This window comes from Copadichromis virginalis, linkage group LG9 (assembly GCF_057382275.1).
Source record: "Copadichromis virginalis isolate Kocher_CV1m ecotype Utaka linkage group LG9, C_Virginalis_male_GT1.1, whole genome shotgun sequence".
Lineage (NCBI taxonomy): Eukaryota > Metazoa > Chordata > Actinopteri > Cichliformes > Cichlidae > Copadichromis > Copadichromis virginalis.
The window spans coordinates 5914503-5935719 of NC_140626.1; the positions used below are offsets into that span (position 1 = coordinate 5914503).

A 21217-nucleotide genomic window follows, 5' to 3' on the forward strand; every position below is an offset into this window, starting at 1 on the left:
TATTACATATTAAGTAGAGATAGTCCTCAAATTCATGTGTGCCCTGAATACAGGTAAGAAGGTATTGGATATGAGACCTAAAACCCACCTGGAAGTTCCCCACTCAACATAAAAACTGGACTGGTTCTTATAAAGTACTTTTCTACTTGAATACTCAAAAAGCATTTTATACAACATAAACAGTTTTCTATATCTAAGGGCTTTCTGTATAACGTTCACACACATTCACACTCTGATGAGTGTATCATTCAGTATCTTAGCCAAGGACCACCACCAACCATCCACTCTGCTTCCTGAGCCTTCCTCTGTAGATGCTTTGTTTCTCTTTCTAATCTTCTTCGTCTCTTTCTACATGTTTTGTTTCTTTGTGTAATTACTTGCGTGCCTTTATTTCTCTTTTGTTAAGTTAGCTTTTCTGTTGCTTTTGTTCTTTGTAGTTTACATATCATTTGTGTTGCTTTTTAAGAGACTTACAGTTCTATCAATATTTATTATTAAAAGCAATAGAAATGTATACATTGTATGCATTTTTTTATATTAAAGGGGACGTGAAAACTGGTCCCGCTATATATTTCACGTTTAATTTTTAATTCGCCGATCAACACAGAAGTCTCTCCCCCTCTCTCTCTGTAACCCATTCCGATTGGCAGGCACGCCTGTCAATCAACACGTGCTACCATGGTTACAGAAAACGCAGCACCGGTTCAGCTTCTAAGTGAGGAGCAAGTTGAGGGACTGACAGGCAGGACGCTGAGTGTGGAGTGATCAAAATGAGCTCTCCAGCTGTGTTTTTATTACAATGTTAGACTGAGCTAATAATTTGAAGCTTGGCCTAGAAGACGTGACATTATTCTGTCGCCCTAATGTTTTGGGTTTTGTTTGGTTTCTGTTGTCGTTCGGAGAATAGTAAGCGGCGTCATTTAATGTAATTGTGCTGACCGTTGTTTGAAGTGTTTAACGTTAGCCAACTAACCGGTCCAATTAATCGACGCCATGATCCCCGAATGCCCGCTTGCCGGGGACTCCAGAAGCAGAAGCCGCCTTCATCACAACCACGCAGCTGGACCGAGCCAGAGCCGCAGTGTCAGCGGCTTGTTGTCCGAAATCCAAACCGCCATCCACAACGAACCTTTCGCCGACCACTACACTGTTATTCCCGGCAGAGAGCTCGGAAGGTAAGAACATGGCACACTTAAACGTAAATTTAGCTGAGTTTATGTTTAGTTTCGTATGTTTCTTATCTTACTCAGCTTAGACTAGCAGAAATAGTTCTGTTTTTATTTGGCACGACTGCTCGAGCTTTGGGACTGTTCCCATACGAGTGGTGGAAGAGGTCATGTAAAAGCACCAATGTCGTGAAATAGACCTTTACATCTCTGATTTTTGTATTGAAAATGTCACGTAAGTGAAAAAAAAAATGCAAGTAATCCCACGAGAATGTGCTCAAAGCAGTCTGTCGGGTCTGATCCAGACTTTCTGAACTGGTCTGGTCGCCCAACCAACTCGGGTTGGCCCAAGTCAGAAAATAACACTCACACACCCTGCACTATTACAGTGTATTATACACTGTCAGTGTCTGCCTCACACGTGCTGGTCACCGCCAAGCACTAAACCAGTGTTAACCGAATAAGGAAATCCAGTTCGAGTTGCATTAACTTACTTACTGTTTACGTTTTTAATTACTAGGCTGTGTGAATTCATGTAACTCACAGTTGAGGTAATATATCAGGAGAATTCAGTTGAGAGAGCAGTCTGTGTTAAACATTACATGTTGATAACTCTTGCATTCTCCTAATATCAAAGCTGTATTTGACTGATGTAGTCAGTGAGTACTTCTGTCACGAACTGATCTGCTGATTATAATTATAATCAATGTTGATTTGTTTTCTAAAATAAACATCTGAGCTCAAATGAACATCAAAATTAACTTCCAAATTAGTAAAATAATTAAAAAGAAAAGTAGCTTATTGGAGATGTAAGATCTTTTCTGTGTCTTAATTTTGTAAATTAATTAATTAAAATTGTGACATGAATGTAGTGGAGTCAGAATCAGAATCAGAGAGGGTTTTATTGCCAAATGTTGAGCGGGTTTACAACATTAGGAAATTGCTGCGGTGCTTCAGTGCAAACATACTGTTATAAATACTGTTATAAATTAAGCTTAGATGGACATGAAAATAAAAATGAGAATAAGAATTAAAAGTGCTAAGTAGATAGATAGATAGATAGATAGATAGATAGATACATGATTGGAATATTGGGTTAGGGTTATACCGTTACAGTCCCTAGGGATGGGGCCACAATAATAGAAATTAAATCCCTGCAAATAACGGGTAAAGTTCGGGAGCAATGAATACACAGTATACTCAGTTCACCATAAAGCATTGTATCCTTTTGATTATAGTGGACAAATTCATCTCTTATGGATACTGAAATGAAGGAAGGTAAATGCACGTTATTATCATCACTTAAGTATACATGCAACTTTCATATGTTCTCTTACATCCAGTAACACTGAGGTAAGTGGCTTTGCACTCTTTGGTACTTAATTATGCTTAAAGTGGACCTGAAACACTTCATGTGTAAAGACTCATTTACATGATGGAGCCTTGCTCTCAAAAACAGCCATGAATGTAACTCTGTGAAGCTGGATTTAAGAAATAAGTGCTAAAAAATGTGTAGCGCCATCTTCTCTCAGTACAGAACGTGACACCATTGGTTGGTTGTGGTTAATAGCTAAAATAAACTAATGTAAGTCTAGCTAGTAACAGAACCGTCTAAGGAGCTTGGAAAGAAAAGCGTCTGGACCTCTTTAAATTTCCTTAAAGACGTTTCACCTCTCAGTGGAGAAGCTTCTTCAGTTCTAAGAGCAATTGGTGGCGAGTCCCAGATTTTAATCCCTATGGGAGTGTCCCCAAGAGGGTCATGGACCCCCTATTGATCCTCTACCTAATCACACGAGGTAGAGGATCAATAAGGAAACTTAAAGAAGTCCAGACACTTCTCTTTCCAAGCTCCTTGACTGACTGAGAACCTTCACAGGCATAGTAACAGGACCAATAACTCAGGGGAAAACAGGGGGACTTGGAATAAAAATCAGTTTAAGGGGTCACTTTTGTGCTGCCCCTGCCTGCAACAATGAGTTTTTGTGTTAAACCGAGGGTGTACCGTCCACTTTCACTGTCTGTCTCCTGTCTCAGCTGCACTGAAACAGGAAAATCCAGCTGTTAGCTCCAATGTTCAGGTTTGTAAAGCACTGTTTAAATGACAGAGTGGGGGAGAGCCTGTTTGAGTCATCAGACTAGAGAGAAGCTGGAGTCTCACACTCTGTTTTTCCACGCCAAGCCGGGTGTACCGAGCCCCACAGTCAGCTGCCAAAGCAGATGTTTGAAAAATGCGATCAGCACTGTTTTATGCAATAAAATATTCTCTTTTCTCAAACACAACAAAAAAGTTTACAACATCACAGTAAACAATAAAAGATGTTTCTGTTTGAGAAGGTTCTCAGCATGTTTTTCAGAGGATGGAGAATAGTTTGTCCTCTGACCTTCTTACCACCACAGCTTCAAATGTGTCCAGTTTGCAGCCAATCACAGATTCATGTTTGTCGTTTTTTACCATTTGTGCACCTTAAGCAAATATGTAGAACTGATTTCATTTATCAGTACAATATCACTAAAATTAGAAACATCTTGACTTGGAGTGATGCTGAAACTGTAACTCTGCATTTATTACTTTGAGGTTGGACTATTGTGACTCGTTATTATCAGGCCGCTTTAAAAGCTTTCTGAAAAGCCTCGAGTTGCTCAAGAGTGCTGCAGCAAGGAGTGGTGTGTCTAGAAAATTTTTGTTGGGGGGGCCAGGTAGGGGCACAGATTTGGAGAAGGGTGGCAGATGTAATTGGCAGATAATGTTTAAAAAAAATTCTACCAACCATTAACCATAATTCAATAACCCTGTAAACCTAATAACCGAATGCGCTTTTAACTCTTATTAGAATGAGATTTTAACCACTACGGTGCAAAGTTTTTAGATACTGCGTTGATAAAGTACAAGAGATACAATCAGTCAGTGTTTACTCAGCAATCAAGGACAGCAATATTTGCATAGTATTTTTACTGACATGTAGTGCACATATGTTTTGGGCAAAAACATTTTTGAATATTAAAATACAAACATTTGTAACAAACAATTGACAAATTAGCCAATGCCAATGTAAAATTTTATCTGCCTATTTTAAAAAAGAAGATAATCTTCTCACAAACTGGTGTTTGATTTTGAAACAGGAAAAAAGTGGGGAAACAACTGAAAAGACTAACATTTGAATAAAACCTGAAAGCAAGTAAATACTTGCTATGCTGCCTTATGGTAAACTTTGGTAATATTGATCAAGAACAACACTGGCTGATGATGAAATACAGTCAGCTGGCATGGTGACACTGCCAGTATTAACCTGTAGGGCTGGACTGGGACAGAAAATCGGGCATTTTGACTAGAGACCGGCCCACCAGGTATTAAAGCCATAAAGCCTTTGAATGAAAACAAATGCTGTGGTGACAGTGATGTACACTGTCTTGTTGGTATATGTATGATTTCTATACATTTTACGTCAGATAAAAACTTTGGTTGTAAGATTTAGATAATTATTTAATAAAAGCTAGATATTTTAAATGAGAGTAAGAAAGAACAGTATTTCTTTGTGCCCCCCTTTGTGTAGAAACTCCGTCATGCTAGCTAGTACGCAGTATGAGTTATTGCAACTGACTGTAAAAAGTCAGCACAACGAAAATAAACTCCACCTAAACTTGGTTCATATCTGACCCAGATAGACTGCAGATCATAACTTCTTACCTGAAGTTCAGTTCACCTGACACTCGGACTGGGGGCTGCCTCGGGGCTCTCCTCCTGCCTCCCCTTCCCTCATCCACCTGCTGGCCTCTGTGGAAGCCCCGCCATAGCCACCACTAAACAACTGAGTTATTTTTACACATCGACCTGCATCTGGCCAATCCACCACCTCTCATTGTTCATGCCATTACAAAATAAATAAATAAATAAGTCACCGGGCACATGCCCGGTATGCCCGATGGCCAGTCCAGCTATGTTAACCTGCAACCAAATCTGCAGCTCCATACAGCAATGTTACGACTTAGATTATATCTTATAACTCATAACTCTTATGTTAGCTCCCCTCAGTAGCATACTGTCTGAAATATTCGACGGCTGCAATAATTCTTTAAGTGTTATTTTTTCTTTGGTATTCTAATTTCACCGAAGTTTACTAAACTCAACAAACTCACTATTACTTACCGGGACATTTATTCTGTCCTCATTTTCTTTCACCGAAAAATTGTTTCCTGCGGTGCCGTCTTTCGTGCTTGGCTCTCCTACCTTTGCTAACGTGATGCACATAGCGCAGAAGCCGATGCTGCATTCACTTACACTCGGATATCTGAGCTTCACCGTGAAAACATAATCGGACATTTGATATTTGATTGAATTTTATTGTTTTACCTTTGGGGTGGCACCTGGGGTGGCCAGTCTGGTTGGGGAGGTGGCCTGTGCCCCCCCAGGCCACCCCACTGGACACGCCACTGGCAGCAAGAGTCCTGAGAGGGACTGGAAAGAGAGAGCATATTTCTCCCATATTGGCTTCTCTTCATTGGCTTCCTGTTGAATCCAGAATTGAATCAAACTTTTTCTTCTTACATACAAAATCTTGAGTAATCAGGCCCCGCAATATCTTAAAGACCTCATAGTACCTTATCATCTTAACAGAGGACTTTGCTCTCAGACTGCAGGCTTGCTTTTTTAAAGTAGAATGGGAAGCAGAGCCTTCAGCTTCTGGGCCCTCTGCAGTGGAACCAGCTCCCAATTTGGATTCGGGAGACAGACACCCTCTTTAGTTTTCTTTTTAATAAAGCTCATCTCTTTTCACTCTCTGTGTTTATACATTACTGCTGCATTTGGTCATTGGTTACTATTAGGCCTGCACAATAAATCGAAAATTTATTGTCATCGCGATACCAGCATGTGCGATGGGCCCATCGCAAAAGACGGCGTAAACTGCGATAATTGGGTACCTTAAAATGTTTACACACGTGCTTTAAAGAATTTACCAATCAAAGAAACCCCTTTATACATTTGACCAGTCGTATAGAGCCCTTCACGGCCAATCAAATGGATTAGAGGCCTGCCTCCTACGTAGGTGGGGAGCGAACAACGCTGCAGCAACGAGTCAGAGTTGTAATGGCTGACAGCGAGACGCATGACGAGAACGCTGACTATGAACTCGTGCCTTAAAAAAGAAAAAAGAAAAAAAAATAGTACCTCGCTTATTTGGAGGTACTTTGGATTTGATAAAGACGACCTTCTCCAAACACAGGTGCTCTGCAAAACTTGCCGAACACTCGTGGCAACCACCAGAGGAAACACGACTAATCTCCACCATCATCTTCAATACAACCACAGAGAACTGTTTGAAGAGTTCCAGAAAGACAGGGCTAGCCAAACAAAGGTTGCTAATGTTAAGACAAAGAGCACAGCAGTCCAACAGCCACTTTTTCAAGTGGAACTCCTTATGAGAAAACGTCGAAGCGCTACAAAGAAATAACAGAGGCCATTACACATTTTTTTGGCTAAAGACATGATGCCTATAAATACAGTTAGCAGAGAGGGCTTCACCAGTCTGATACATAAAGTGGACCGGAGATACCGCATCCCCTCACGAAACTACTTTTCCCATGTCGCCATTCCACAAATGTACGAAACATGCCGCTGGACCGTCATGTTTGACCTGAGCAAAGCTGAAAACTACACCAGCACTACAGTAAAGTTTCCTCTCCAGTTTTGACTTGCATCATAACTACTTGGTGAGTGGTAAAATGATGAACAACTGCATTGAGATAATTTGCAGTATAATTTAAGTTATGTTTATTTAAAACGAATTCTAGAGACCGGGAAGGATGGTGTTTTTTTTTTTTTGTTTGTTTGTTTTTTGCTATTAATTTTATCGCACGTCATATCGTTATCGCAATATTGATCAGTTATCGCACATCGCAGGTTTTCCTAATATCGTGCAGCCCTAGTTACTATTACTAGTCACTATTACATTTTGCACAGGACAAAATGCAAAATAGTTCCCTATTTTGTTTTTCCTTCCCACTGTCAACAATTATATGCTCATAATTGGTCATGTGATGTTAGGTTTCTCTCTAATAGTTTTCCAATACAAAGCGCTTTGAGGCGTTGTTGTGAATTTGCACTATATAAATAAAATGTAGGTGAATTGAATTCATAGAATTAGGGAGCAGAGGGTAATAGACCATTATACAACTAGACGTCCTTTTGCCACCTTTCTGGCTGGTTGCTGGTGTACTGCTTCTCAGTGTCATCCAGCCACTTGCCAGAGTCTCTTATAATAATGCAAGTTATAATTTTAATCCAACTCTACGATTTTGGATTCCAGCTATATAGCAGTGAGATCCTGTTCTGCCAAAAAATAGAATAGCCCTTTATTGTCATTGTACATGTACAATGTGCTCCACACCAACTGCACTTTGATAAAATATAATGAGTAAACAGTGGGAATAAAAAGCAAACCGAAGAAATGTACAGTGGGGCAAAAAAGTATTTAGTCAGCCACCGATTGTGCAAGTTCCCCCACTTAAAATGATGACAGAGGTCAGTAATTTGCACCAGAGGTACACTTCAACTGTGAGAGACAGAATGTGAAAAAAAAATCCATGAATCCACATGGTAGGATTTGTAAAGAATTTATTCGTAAATTAGGGTGGAAAATAAGTATTTGGTCACCTCAAACAAGGAAAATCTCTGGCTCTCACAGACCTGTAACGTCTTCTGTAAGACGCTTTTCTGTCCCCCACTCGTTACCTGTATGAATGGCACCTGTTTGAACTCATCATCTGTATAAAAGACACCTGTCCACAGCCTCAAACAGTCAGACTCCAAACTCCGCCATGGCCAAGACCAAAGAGCTTTCGAAGGACACCAGGAAAAGTATTGTAGACCTGCACCAGACTGGGAAGAGTGAATCTACAATAGGCAAGCAGCTTGGTGTGAAAAAATCAACTGTGGGAGCAATCATCAGAAAATGGAAGACATACAAGACCACTGATAATCTCCCTCGATCTGGGGCTCCACGCAAGATCTCATCCCGTGGGGTCAAAATGATCATGAGAACGGTGAGCAAAGATCCCAGAACCACACGGGGGGACCTGGTGAATGACCTGCAGAGAGCTGGGACCAAAGTAACAAAGGTCAAAGTCAAAGTCAGCTTTATTGTCAATTCTGCCACATGTACAGGACATACAGAGAATAGAAACTACGTTACTCTCAATCCCTAGATAAAATAGCAAATGAACATTTAAATATAAGAGTGATTAAAAATGCAAGTAAAATAATTAAAAAGTAAAATTTAAATAAATACAATACAATACAATTTTTACATATAACAAGAAAGCTATACAATATACAATATAATGAGTAAATGACATTGAGTGCAAACCATCAGTAACACACTACAACGGCAGGGAATCAAATCCCGCAGTGCCAGACGTGTTCCGCTGCTGAAGCCAGTGCATGTCCAGGCCCGTCTGAAGTTTGCCAGAGAGCACATGGATGATACAGCAGAGGATTGGGACAATGTCATGTGGTCAGATGAAACCAAAGTAGAACTTTTTGGTATAAACTCAACTCGTCGTGTTTGGAGGAAGAAGAATACCGAGTTGCATCCCAAGAACACCATACCTACTGTGAAGCATGGGGGTGGAAACATCATGCTATGGGGCTGTTTTTCTGCCAAGGGGACAGGACGACTGATCCGTGTTAAGGACAGAATGAATGGGGCCATGTATCGTGAGATTTTGAGCCAAAACCTCCTTCCATCAGTGAGAACTTTGAAGATGAAACGAGGCTGGGTCTTCCAACATGACAATGATCCAAAACACACCGCCCGGGCAACAAAGGAGTGGCTCCGTAAGAAGCATTTGAAAGTCCTGGAGTGGCCTAGCCAGTCTCCAGACCTCAACCCCATAGAAAATCTGTGGCGGGAGTTGAAAGTCCGTGTTGCTCGGCGACAGCCCCAAAACATCACTGCTCTCGAGAAGATCTGCATGGAGGAATGGGCCAAAATACCAGCTACTGTGTGCAAACCTGGTAAAGACCTATAGTAAACGTTTGACCTCTGTTATTGCCAACAAAGGTTATGTTACAAAGTATTGAGTTGTATTTTTGTTATTGACCAAATACTTATTTTCCACCCTGATTTACGAATAAATTCTTTACAAATCCTACCATGTGGATTCATGGATTTTTTTTTTCACATTCTGTCTCTCACAGTTGAAGTGTACCTCTGGTGCAAATTACTGACCTCTGTCATCATTTTAGGTGGGGGAACTTGCACAATCGGTGGCTGACTAAATACTTTTTTGCCCCACTGTATACAAAACAAGGGAAAAGCACACATTGGAGAACAAAATAGTGTCCAGTCTAAGCAAAGTGGTTGCAAACCTGCAGCAGGTGGAGAACTGGTTCTGCTTCACAAAGTTCCATAAAGTTGCACAGCAGAACAAGGACTATTGTTACCGGCTGCACTTCATCCATAGGATGACAAGCTTATTAAAGCTTATTAATGTTATGTTTTGTTAGAAAGTGTAAATGGTATTGTCTGTGTAGGTTGTCAGTCACCCAGGTCATGGTAATCTAAGGAGCTTGGAAAGAAAAGTGACTGTAGTTTAATACGTTTCTTGAAGACATTTCATCTCTCACCCGAGAAGCTTCTCAGATGACGCTCAGCTTTTCCTACATGTCTTTAGATGTAAATGCTGTTATTGATTGCTGGATAACCTTCCTTTTGCTAGTGCACACAGCACATTTGTCTTTTATACTTCATGCTATATACTTACATACATAGTCTGTGGTTAAAATGAGACACCAGGTCTGTTGGCCAGTTTTGCCAACATCTTTTTGTGTGCAAGTGATCACTGAAATTGCAGTTATGGTTCTCTCTCCATTCATTTAGATAAGTTCTTGTACCTGAAATAACTGCCTAGAGATGTTACCAAGATAGCTGTAGAGTGGCAAGTTCTAGAATGACTTTGATTATAGCACAGCTACAATCTTAGCTACACAACAAAGGCTGTTTATGTCTGTATGTCACAGACCTGACATTGTGACTGAGATTAGCTGCAACAGAACAACATGAAAGCTTACATTAATCTGCAGAACCACTCTGGCCTACAGCACTGTAGAAGATCAGCTGACAAAAGGTCATGTGTCCAAGTTTATGTTCACCAAGGCACTGCTCAGTGGTTCAAATCAAATTCAAATGCAAATTTTATTTGTCACGTATACAGTCATACACTGTGTACACAGTCATACACTGGTTTGATGTAAATGCAGACTTATGTGTGGGCATACTAAAAACCATTGATTGGGGAGATGGAGAGAGGTAGAGAGCAAGGCACAGCTATATCAGCTGAACACCGGAACCAAACAGCTGAGATCATAGTGTCCAAGAATAATAGAGAAGTCAAAATAGGAATCAAAAGCTTAGCTCGCAATAATCAAAAGTCTAGAGCATTAGCACACTGAAACTACATGTTTGATTTGGCAGATTTTTACACCAGATGACTTTCCTGACGCAAACCCTCAGGGATTTGTCTCCTTCTGGAATCGAACCTGGGATCTATCACTTGTTAGGTGGATTTGTAAACCACTATATAAGTAAAGATATACATTCTCATAACAGACAACATACAGCAATAACTTGGTTAGGCTCTGTTAGTCAGTGTAATAACAGATGAAGGTGTTGTTGTTCTGTAGCCATACAAGTTGTGTTTATTCCGTAACTGACTCTTAGCCTACTCTCTGCATGAGCCTTCTGAACTTAGTGGTGGAATTTCATTCATGAGGCTTTTTTGGATTAAAGGCTCAGCTGTAAACTTGGCTTTGTTTGCCCATGCATTCCTCTGTGGAGTTGTGTTTTGTTGACTGTGAACATGATCAAATGTATCAAAGAGGTTAAGTTACCTCTGCAATTACACTTTTTTGAATTTGGAACACATTTTTTGACTTCCACACCTAATTACTCACTCCTTTGTTTTTTGCTTTTGTCCTTTTAGTTGTTGTTTTTTTTTTTAAGTTGGGGGTTTCATGACATTTCATTATTGGACTTTATGGTTTACCTCAAGTTCCAGTATGGGCTTACAAATGTATGCTTTGAACCTCCACACTAACCTCAGTTTGTTCATGCAAACGCCCACCTTCACAAGTCGAATAACGAGAAGCGTACAACAGGCACTGAGGATTTCTGATTCTTCTAGCATGAAAGTTTTCATTTTGTAAATAAACAGTTAACAGAAAATATAGAGATACATGTCAAATAAAGGTCAGCACTTTCTTGGTGATGTATATCATTTTGCTGCTGTCTCTCAAAATGTAAATAAAATGTTTTCGTGTCTCCAGTTTTCCTTGTTTGTCATGTACACTTTACATCACCTTGTATCCATGCAAACGTTTAGCTTTAAAAATGAAAATGAGTGACTTGGTGTTGGTATGTAATTTTTCAAGACGTGCCTGAAGTTTGAAAGCTTGCTATTAATTAATTAGTGCATTTTTAATATGGCTTTCAGACCCTCATTAACGATCTACTTTTCATATCTTGGGGTGGAAGTAGGATGACGATGGGGGCTTTGAGGTATTGCTTTTATGCGGTGGGAGTCCCAGATGGCTCACACCCAAGCTCCTTTTGTAACTTGTACTATGGCGAAGCTCTGAATTACATATGGTTAAGACCCAAAGCTTTTTCCTTGATGGGTTTTAGTGACAGACAGGGATTCTCACTTAGCCCATATGGTCCTGGAAAGAGCATTACACCAGTGACTGTGCTTTAGTCAGCCAAGAGAGACCAAAACACAAATTTTAGGCTGTTAGGTTGATTTACCTGTCAAGCAGAAAGCAAGCGACTTTATCGTCACTGTTAAAATCCTTCTTTCTCTGCATCATCTTCTCTGAAAGGCTGCTGTGCCAATATTTACTCTGTCGTCTCTTTCCTTGTGTTTTCACTTCTTTGGTGAAGAGGACCCCCACCAAATAAGAAGTTAAAAGAAAAAAAAAAGAAGAAGTATGACCCTTCATAACTTGATGGTATAGGCATGAATTTATATTTGCCGCCATGGCACAAAAACACGTACGAGTTCCCTTCCGCGCTGCCTTTGTCTTACTATGTTGTCATTCTCTAGCCCAGACCTTCCCAAAGTGTGGAGCCATTGCGGGGGGGGGGGGGCGCGGTATGAAAAGTGTGGAAAAAAAACAAAACGCTTGCACACTGCTAGCATGGGGCGCCCGTACAAACGCAAAGCAACTTCATTCTAAGCCAAAGACTAGACAATATGGTGAAGCATGTCTTCCCTTTGGTTTCACCTGCACAAGTGCCGAGGTAGGTCTCCCTGCAGGATTGGTTTTCCCTGCATCGGGAGCAGCGCTGGGCTCTCCAAATCATGGACAAACGGTATCCCACATTCTTGATTTTTAGTTCACAAACACTTGTTGTAATGACTAACTACTCCTGACATTTTGGAGATGTTAGCTCTTTATACAGTGAAGTTACAGTGGGATACAAATAATATCAGGCTGATCCTGCCACGATTTGTTCCCCGGTTCAAATCCCGGTCAAACAGTATCCCACAGCTGTTTGTTTTTAAACCCATTTTGCACAGAGAGGCATTTTTTGAAAAATGCATTGACAGCAATGTTGAATATTATTAAACAGGAAAAAAACAACTACATGTAAAATAATCACACTGTGACGCCACTGTCTTTGTAAATGGAGGGACAGTAACTGCGTGTGTATGTAAGCCTGTAAAACCTGAAGATACTCAGATCAACAGTATTTTGTCTCTATCTGCCATTCTGCTATTCATCTCATGTAAACAATAACGTGGCGCACAGCGTGACGTGAAAAAAGGCACATACCTTTGACGTTGTGTGACGAACTCTGTATTCCTCGTCCACACGTAAACGCAAAAAAGGAGTGATTCTGTGATTCGAAACGCCGTTTACGTGTGGACGAAACGGCTGCATTTTCAAAAATACCCGTGTAGGTGTGGACGTAGCGTAAAAGAGTTAGTAGTTTATTTTATTACTACCTGTAATTTATTGCAGATTACTTGTATTTGCTTAATTGTTTAATAAATGTTTGAGGTGTGAAATAAATGGAGCAAAATATGGGTGTGTGGTTGGAGGATGTGTGTGTGCACGCGGGAGGGGGGTCGCAAACATTTTTCTTGTAAAACAAAGGGGGGTCTAGCAAAAAAAGTTTGGGAACCACTGCTCTAGTCATATACAGAAAATGAAATTAGGTGGAATGGCGATGTCCATCTCAACCACTGTATTCAAGATTGATGGGGAAACATGGCAGCTTCCACAAATCCGGTGCCCGCTCATATATATTTTTAATAGGGTAATTCCAAGTTTATGAGAGTGCATCGATGTCTTGGAAGACAGAATTACACACCAATCGATGCATATTTATGACTGCAATATTCTAAAAGTCAAAGCCAGAATCTTAAAGTGGACCCTTAAACGTTTGCTCAGACAAGTGAATTACAGTAATTCAAATGTGATTAAATAATTCAGAGTGTGACAGCATGTAACTCAATTTGGCAATATTTCTTAATTGATTGTTAGCATCCAACGTGAAAACTGAGTCAAATAGTCATCCCAAGGTTCTTGATGAAAGAGCAAGTGGCAAGGGGACCCACAGCTCACATTACCTTATACATAAACATGTTTGTAAACATGTTTGGGGGACAAACATGTTTACAAACATGTTTACTGTAGCTTGAAACATTTTGGGACCTAAAAGCAATACTTTTGTGGCTAGAAGATTTCAGCTCATCATGAGCATGAATGTCATGGCAATTTTGGGCTATTAAACATTTCTTTAAACTGTTCTTTTTCCAAGGTGGGCTGAATATATAGCATACATGCTTAATAACTTGAAGAAACAACAATCCACACATGGTTAAAAGTATTCATGCACTCACTTAAATATTTGAATGTGGTGCTGAAGATTCTACAGGGTCTTTTAACTTGGCAAGGCCAAGGCTTAATAATTTATCAGCAATCCTGATTGAGTTTATCTTTGCCAACCCCAAAAGTTACTTGTCTGAAAACACATTTATTAAAGTCATGTTTTTTCAGCTTTAGGATCAGTGACATCTTTGATGTCAGTAAATCAACATTACCAGTTTGCATCCAACCCTAATCCAAATGGATAGTCAGTGATGGTAGTGGAAGTGTTAGACGCTGAGCTAGTGGGGTCGCTGGAGCCTATCCCAATTGTCTTAGGGCAAGAGGCAGAGTACACCCTGGACAGGTCACCAGTCTAATGCAAGGAGACAGGCAATCATAACCACCTAGAGCTTGAACTTCAGCAGTGATTTTAACAATGTCTTCATGCCTAAATGTATTACTTTGCTGCCATGTGATGGGCTGGTGAGATATCTGTGAGCAGCTGGATAGGATGGTGGCTGCAAAATCACTGTTATAGCATAGCACCAGGGGGCGATCGTGGCTCAAGAGTTGGCAGTTTGTCTTGTAATCGGAAGGTTGCCGGTTTGAGCCCCGGCTCCGACAGTCTCGGTCGTTGTGACCTTGGGCAAGACACTTCACCTGTTCAGAGAGCCCGGTGGCGCCAGTGTCCGGCAGCCTCGCCTCTGTCAGTGCGCCCCAGGGTGGCTGTGGCTACAATGTAGCTTACCATCACCTGTGTGTGTGTGTGTGTGTGTGTGTGTGTGTGTGTGTGTGTGTGTGTGTGTGTGTGTGTGTGTGAGAATGGTTGGATGACTGACTGAATGTGTAAAGCGCTTTGGGGTCCTTAGGGACCAAGTAGGGATAGCTCAGTAGGTAGAGTGGTTGCCCCATGATCGGGAGGTCGGGGGTTCGATTCCCCTTAACAGCTACCCTGAGGTACCCCTGAGCAAGGTACCGTCCCTACACACTGCTCCCCGGGCGCCCAATGGCTGCCCACTGCTTCACTGAGTGAATGGGTTAAATGCAGAGAGCAATTTCCCCACGGGGCTCAATAAAGTACAATAATGTACACACTTTCTTCTTCTTCTTCTTAAAGTAAAGCACTATACAAATACAGGCCATTTAGCACCTCAGAAATCCACCTGTTAAACCTAAAGACTATTTATTTCAATAATTGTGACCATTTCATCACTTCTGGCTTGGTGCATGTGTGTGCACATATACATGGACTTGCACACATGCACAAAAGCCATCTCTTTTAGGGTGTAGCCTGTGAATGAGGCTGCTGGCTTTGGAAATGTGCTGACACTGCTTTAGAAAAGGCTGCGGTGGCCCAGTATGGTTTCTGAAAGGCAGGCCTAGACTCCAAACTAAACCGCGTCTCTCTGCGTTTTTCAGGCAAGACCACTGCTAGAACGTGACGCACTGCTCCCAGAGGTCTTTTAAGGGTGGCTGCTTAAAGCAATCCCAATATAAACCTTCATTAATTAATATGCATGGCCAACAACTTTCCAGTGCACTACTTTCCGATACCAATAACTGATCAATTCTCCATCCTCCCTCTCTCATCCCCTGCTACTTGTTATTTTAAATATAACATTTTTTTTTCTTTTGCATGTTTATGCAAAAGTTTATTTGGCTGAGAGCTGGTGCTCAAAATAATACGATCGTCATCGAAGTTAGTAAATCTTCAGTTTTCTAGTACACAGTCAATCAGTTGGTGCAGTATTGTCTGTTTCCTGTTCACTGCAATATTCATGTGCACAGCTGAATAGATGAAAGGTTTACAAAATAAAAAGGAAATGCCAGAACCGCTTAGTGTGGTGGACAGAAAAAGCTGAGTGTAGGCTCTGAGGAAGTTTCCCATTCACTGTAACAGGAAGGCATTGACTTGCTTTCTAGTATAAATCTTTGAAAGTGCTTAATGAAAGGAAATGTGAAGTAGAAGAGTGCATGCTAAAGGAGTTAGTTTCTTAAAATATCTTAGTGACTTATATTATGAGACCAGCTTCAAGTTGAACACAATGTTATCTCAAGAGAACAGGCATAAAGTAATATGGGCTGGTGTTCATATATTGCCTTACTGACCACTGAAAGCATTTTTGACTACAAGCCACATTTAACCACACATTTATGCAGTGCTTGATTCTAATTTTGTGCACTTCATGTCTGTCATGCTTGGCCAATTTAGAATTACCAAGTAAACTAACATTATCCTGGTAGTATGGTAGTAATTCTTAGATTTAAAGTCTCTCTGATTCTGACATGCAGCATGTCCAAAAAAATCACATCGCAGAACTAATATGCTAATGCAAAACTCAGTATTTTTATTTTTGAATTCTGTTAGAGTAACTTTGAATGATTCGAATCAAATTCAAATTGTATCTATTATTGTAGGGTCTACCTTACAATATAAAGTGTCTTGAGGTGACTGTTGTTGTGATTTGGCGCTGTATAAATAAAATTGAATTGAATTAAAATTCCAATATAATCCTCACTCATGTTTTACTGGCCCCTTATTTCAATCCCTCTCTGTTTAAGCCAGTTTTCTTCTGATTGAAGAGATTACACTAAAGATTTGAAGAGCTAATGGATGGGGCTAATGTGGGATTACTTGTACATACACTGTACAGTTTCAGAACACCCCAATTTTTCCAGTTATTTATTGCAATTCAAGTTGTTCAAGTTCAGTGAATATCTTGAAGTGGTACACATTTAAGTGGTGAACTGCCAGAGGTTTAAAAAAAGAAAGGTAAGGTTACCCAAAACTGAAAAATAATGTATATTTCAGAATTATTAAAAAGGCCTTTTTTAGGGAACACAACATGGGTTAACAATTTAAAGCTGTTCTACAGCAATGGAGGTTGATCAAGCCTTGAAAGCTGGTGCTACTAATTCCTACAGGTGTTTCAACTTTTCTGGATTACTTACAACCCCGTGTCTGTATAAAAGCAGTGTTTGAACACACTTTGGTGAGCATCAGTTGAACAGTATTGTATTGCAGAAAGTGTGTTGCTACAAAAAGGAGAAAAAAGCAATTAACAATGGAAGAGAGACAGAGTATCATAACACTTAGTTCAGAGTACCCAGCCTTCTTGGAGTTCCTGGGTGGGGTACTGGAGGGTGCTCCTCCTGGGGACTCTGTTGTCCTACTGAGAGACTTGAATGTTTACGTGGGCAATGACAGCGAGACCTGGAAGGGCATGATTGGGAGGAACGGCCTCCCGGATCTGAACCCGAGCAGTGTTTTGTTATTGGACTTCTGTGCAAACCACAGTTTGGCTATAACAAACACCATGTTCGAGGGAGGGAGGTGAAGGGAGCCACCAAGTTGAAGAAAGAGTCCTACCGGGCTTGGTTAGCCTGTGGGACTCCGGAGGCAGCGGGCGGTGGCTGAAGCAAAACCTCGGGTGTGGGAAGAGTTCGGAGAAGCCATGGAAAAAGACTTACGGACTGCCTCGAAGAGATTCTGGCAAACCGTCAAGTGACTCAGGAAGGGAAAGCGGTGTTCTACCTGCACTGTGAATATTGCGGGTGGAGTGCTGCTGACTTCGACTGAGAAAATTTTCGGGCGGTGGAAGGAATAGTTGGAGGACCTCCTCAATCGCACCTGCACATCTTCTGTGGCGGAAGCAGAGTCTGGGGACGAAGGGGATGACCCAGCAATCTCTGGGGGCGAGGCCACTGAGGCAGTTAAACAACTCCTTGATGGCAGAGCCCCTGGGGTGGACGAGGTCCGCCCCGAGTTCCTGAAGGCTCTGGATGTTGTAGGGCTGTCTTGGTTGACACGTCTCTACAATGTTGCGTGGAGATCAGGGGCAGTACCCCTGGACTGGCAAACTGGGGTGGTGGTCCCCATCTTTAAGAAAGGGGACCGGAGGGTGTGTTCCAACTACAGGGGAATCACACTCCTCAGCCTCCATGGGAAAGTCTATGCCAGGGTGCTGGAGAGGAGAGTCCATCCGTTAGTCGAACCTCGGATACAGGAGGAACAAGGCGGTTTTCGTCCTGGTCGTGGAACACTGGATCAGCTCTTTATCTTCTTGAGGATACTTGAGGCTGCATGGGAGTTTGCCCAACCAGTCTACATGCGTTTTGTGGACTTGGAGAAGGCATTCGACCGTGTCCCTCGGTACCGGTCTCAATTTACTGGTGGATCTACGCCAATACACTCACCTATGGTCACGAGCTGTGGGTAGTGACCGAAAGAACGAGATCTCGAATACAAGCGGCGGAAATGGGCTTCCTCCAAAGCGTGGCTGACCTCTCCCTTAGAGATAGGGTGAGAAGTTCGGCCATTTGGGAGGGGCTCAGAATAGAGCCGCTGCTCCTCCACATCGAAAGGGGCCAGTTGAGGTGGTTCGGGCATCTGACAAGGATGCCTCCTGGGTGAGGTTTTCCAGGCATGTCCCACTGGGAGGAGGCCCTGGGGCAGACCCAGGACACGCTGGAGAGATTATATCTCTTGGCTGGCCTGGGAACGCCTTGGTGTTCCCCCGGACAAGCTGGAGGAGGTGGCTGAGGAGAGGGAGGTCTGGGCTTCTCTGCTTGGGCAGAGCAAATCTTAAACTTGAAAACCAGGTCAGAGCTGTTGTTAAGAGCTAGCTTTTTTTATTTGAGGCAGTTAGCCAAAATAAAGCCTGTTTTGTCAAGAGACGGTCATCAACGCTTTTGTTACATCTAGACTGGATTACTGTAACGCACTTTATTGTTGGGTTAGCGATGTGTCCATTAGGCGTCTGCCATGTGTCATTTAACTGAGGACTTACACCCATTTTAATTTCACTCCACTGGCTGCCTGTACTTTATAGGGTCCTTTTTAAAAGTTCTTTTATTTGTTTTTAAGTCTCTTAATGGCCTGGCCCCTCTTACCTCTCCAAGCTAATACAGCCATATACACCTGCCTGCTCCCTTAGGTCCACCAGTCAGCAGCTCCTTGAGGTGCCAAAACCAAGCGTAAATTTAGAGGTGATCATGATTTTGTTGTAGGTTAGGCAGACCTCTTCTCTTTCTGATTTTAAAGCTCTTCTTAAAACAGGTTGACTTTTTTTTTTTAAATAATTCTGTTTTTTAACATATTTGATTTTATTTCCTGTCTATGCTATTTGTATATGTGCAGCACTTTAAACTAAAACCAGGGTTCATAAAGTGCTTTATAAATAAAGACGGCATGGTATGGTAATTGATGTGTAGCAGGTTTTTGTCATGGGATCACACTGGCAGAAAGCACGGATCAGTGCTGGAATCTGTAGCTCCCAGCAGCATCGGCCCCATGACTCTCACAAGCAAGTTGGTTCACTGCTTCAGGCACAGGGCTGTACAAGTCTTACAAGTCTTTATCAATTTTATTTTAATTTCACAGCTTCTCTTCTTGCTCTAGGCTAACTATAACTACCCCTACAGCACAGAGTTCAATAATGCTGTTCTTTGTGAACATTTTGAAGAACCTTCAGTGTTTGTTCTGTTTTTGCAATAATAGAAAATAGGAATGAATCTGGGAACAGATGATGTATCATCATCTATTCATCATTTTATCCTAATGAACTTATAGTACCATATCACCCTATTAGAGCACTTCACTCTCGCTCTGCAGGCCTACTTGTTGTTCCTAGAGTATTAAAAATTAGAATGGAGGCAGAGTCTTCAGTTTTCAGGCCCCTCTTCTTTGGAACCAGCTTCCAGTTTGGATTCGGGAGACAGACACTATCTCTACTTTTAAGATTAGGCTTCAAACTTTCCTTTGTGCTAAATCATATAGTTATGGCTGGATCAGGTGACCCTAAATCCTCCCTTAGTTATGCTTCAATAGGTGTAGGCTGCTGCCCATGATGCATTGAGTGTTTCTTCTTCGGTCACCTTTCTCACTCACTATTTGCACTGAATCATTAAATTGAGTTTTCTCTATATGTATGTATCTATATGTAGGGTGTACCTTATGCCTACCTTGGCACTGTATAAATAAAATTGCATTAAATTATTTACATTTTTTTTTGTTTTTGTTTTTTTTCGTTTCTTTAATTGGTCAGTGCAATGAGCATGCAGTGTCAGTGTTATATTGTCATCTACCAGTGGCTGTTATGAATATAGTTCTGATGGTCTTCCTTTCTTTCAGGGGAAAGTTTGCTGTGGTCAGAAAGTGTGTGGAGAAGTGCACGGGTCATGAGTATGCTGCTAAGATAATGAGGAAGAGACGGAAAGGGCAGGACTGCCGGATGGAGATCATCCATGAGATTGCACTACTTGAACTGGCCAGCGCCTGTCCCCATGTGGTCAACCTCCACCAGGTCTACGAGATGGCTTCAGAGATGGTGCTAGTTCTGGAGTTGTGAGTGTCAAAAATTCAAGGTTGAAACCTTTCCTTTCATGTTGTTTAGAAATGGAGACCTACTGGGAAACACCAGCAGACATACTGCAAAGAAACAGAATGGCAATTCAAAAGTGCAAAAACGTAAAGGGGCAAAAATTGCATTTTCAAATTGTTTTTGGCACAAAGTTAGCAAACATTTTAGGATAAATACTGTACATCCAGTTTTTATCCCGGTAAAATGAATTAATGATAATTTAGATAATGCTCCACAGTAATGGTGTAGTAAGTGCCCAGAAGCATTTCACAGTGGCTATCAAGTGGCGACACTTGCTTGACACCATATTAACCATAGACTGTTTATAAAGATTTATAATCCAGAGTAAACTTGTAATCATTGTTAATTATATTAAGGTTACTGGCAGTTACTGTGAGAATAAATCTTATGAAAATTCTTTGTTTTGCTATAAAGATCTCTTTCAGGGTCTTTTAAGCTTCTTTTTTTTTAGTCTCAAAAATCACCACTTATTCAAAAAAAACTAGTGCTTCTCAAAATATCTTGAAAAAAGTAAATTACATTTTAAATTATTTACATCAAAATGATAATCTCAGGAAATCCACTATCTCAAATTGTTAGAATATTTAAGATTTAATGAAAAAGGATTTACAATCCGGAAATATCCATCGTCTGAAAAGAGTTTTTAGGTAAGTTGTAGTACTATTTCCACACTCCAAACTTGGCTGGACCTTCTTTTCCATTAATTTCAGTTTCAGCAGTGTGACATGTTTTTGTAGCAGCATTCATCTCATCTGTATTTTTGGGTCAGGGATTTCTCCTCTTCTACTTGACAGTGC

The 21217-nt window shown here is 41.1% G+C and overlaps 1 protein-coding gene across 1 annotated transcript in view; it reads left to right on the plus strand.

The window, feature by feature from the left end:
• The first annotated feature begins 657 nt into the window (after positions 1 to 657).
• stk17a (serine/threonine kinase 17a) overlaps positions 658 to 21217 on the plus strand; it is a 38993-nt gene continuing 18433 nt past the window's right edge. The window contains exons 1-2 of the mRNA XM_085467481.1: positions 658 to 1175; positions 20171 to 20383. Of these exons, the coding sequence (XP_085323607.1) occupies positions 994 to 1175; positions 20171 to 20383 (395 nt within the window). The 5' untranslated portion in view covers positions 658 to 993. The remainder of the gene's footprint in view (positions 1176 to 20170; positions 20384 to 21217) is intronic.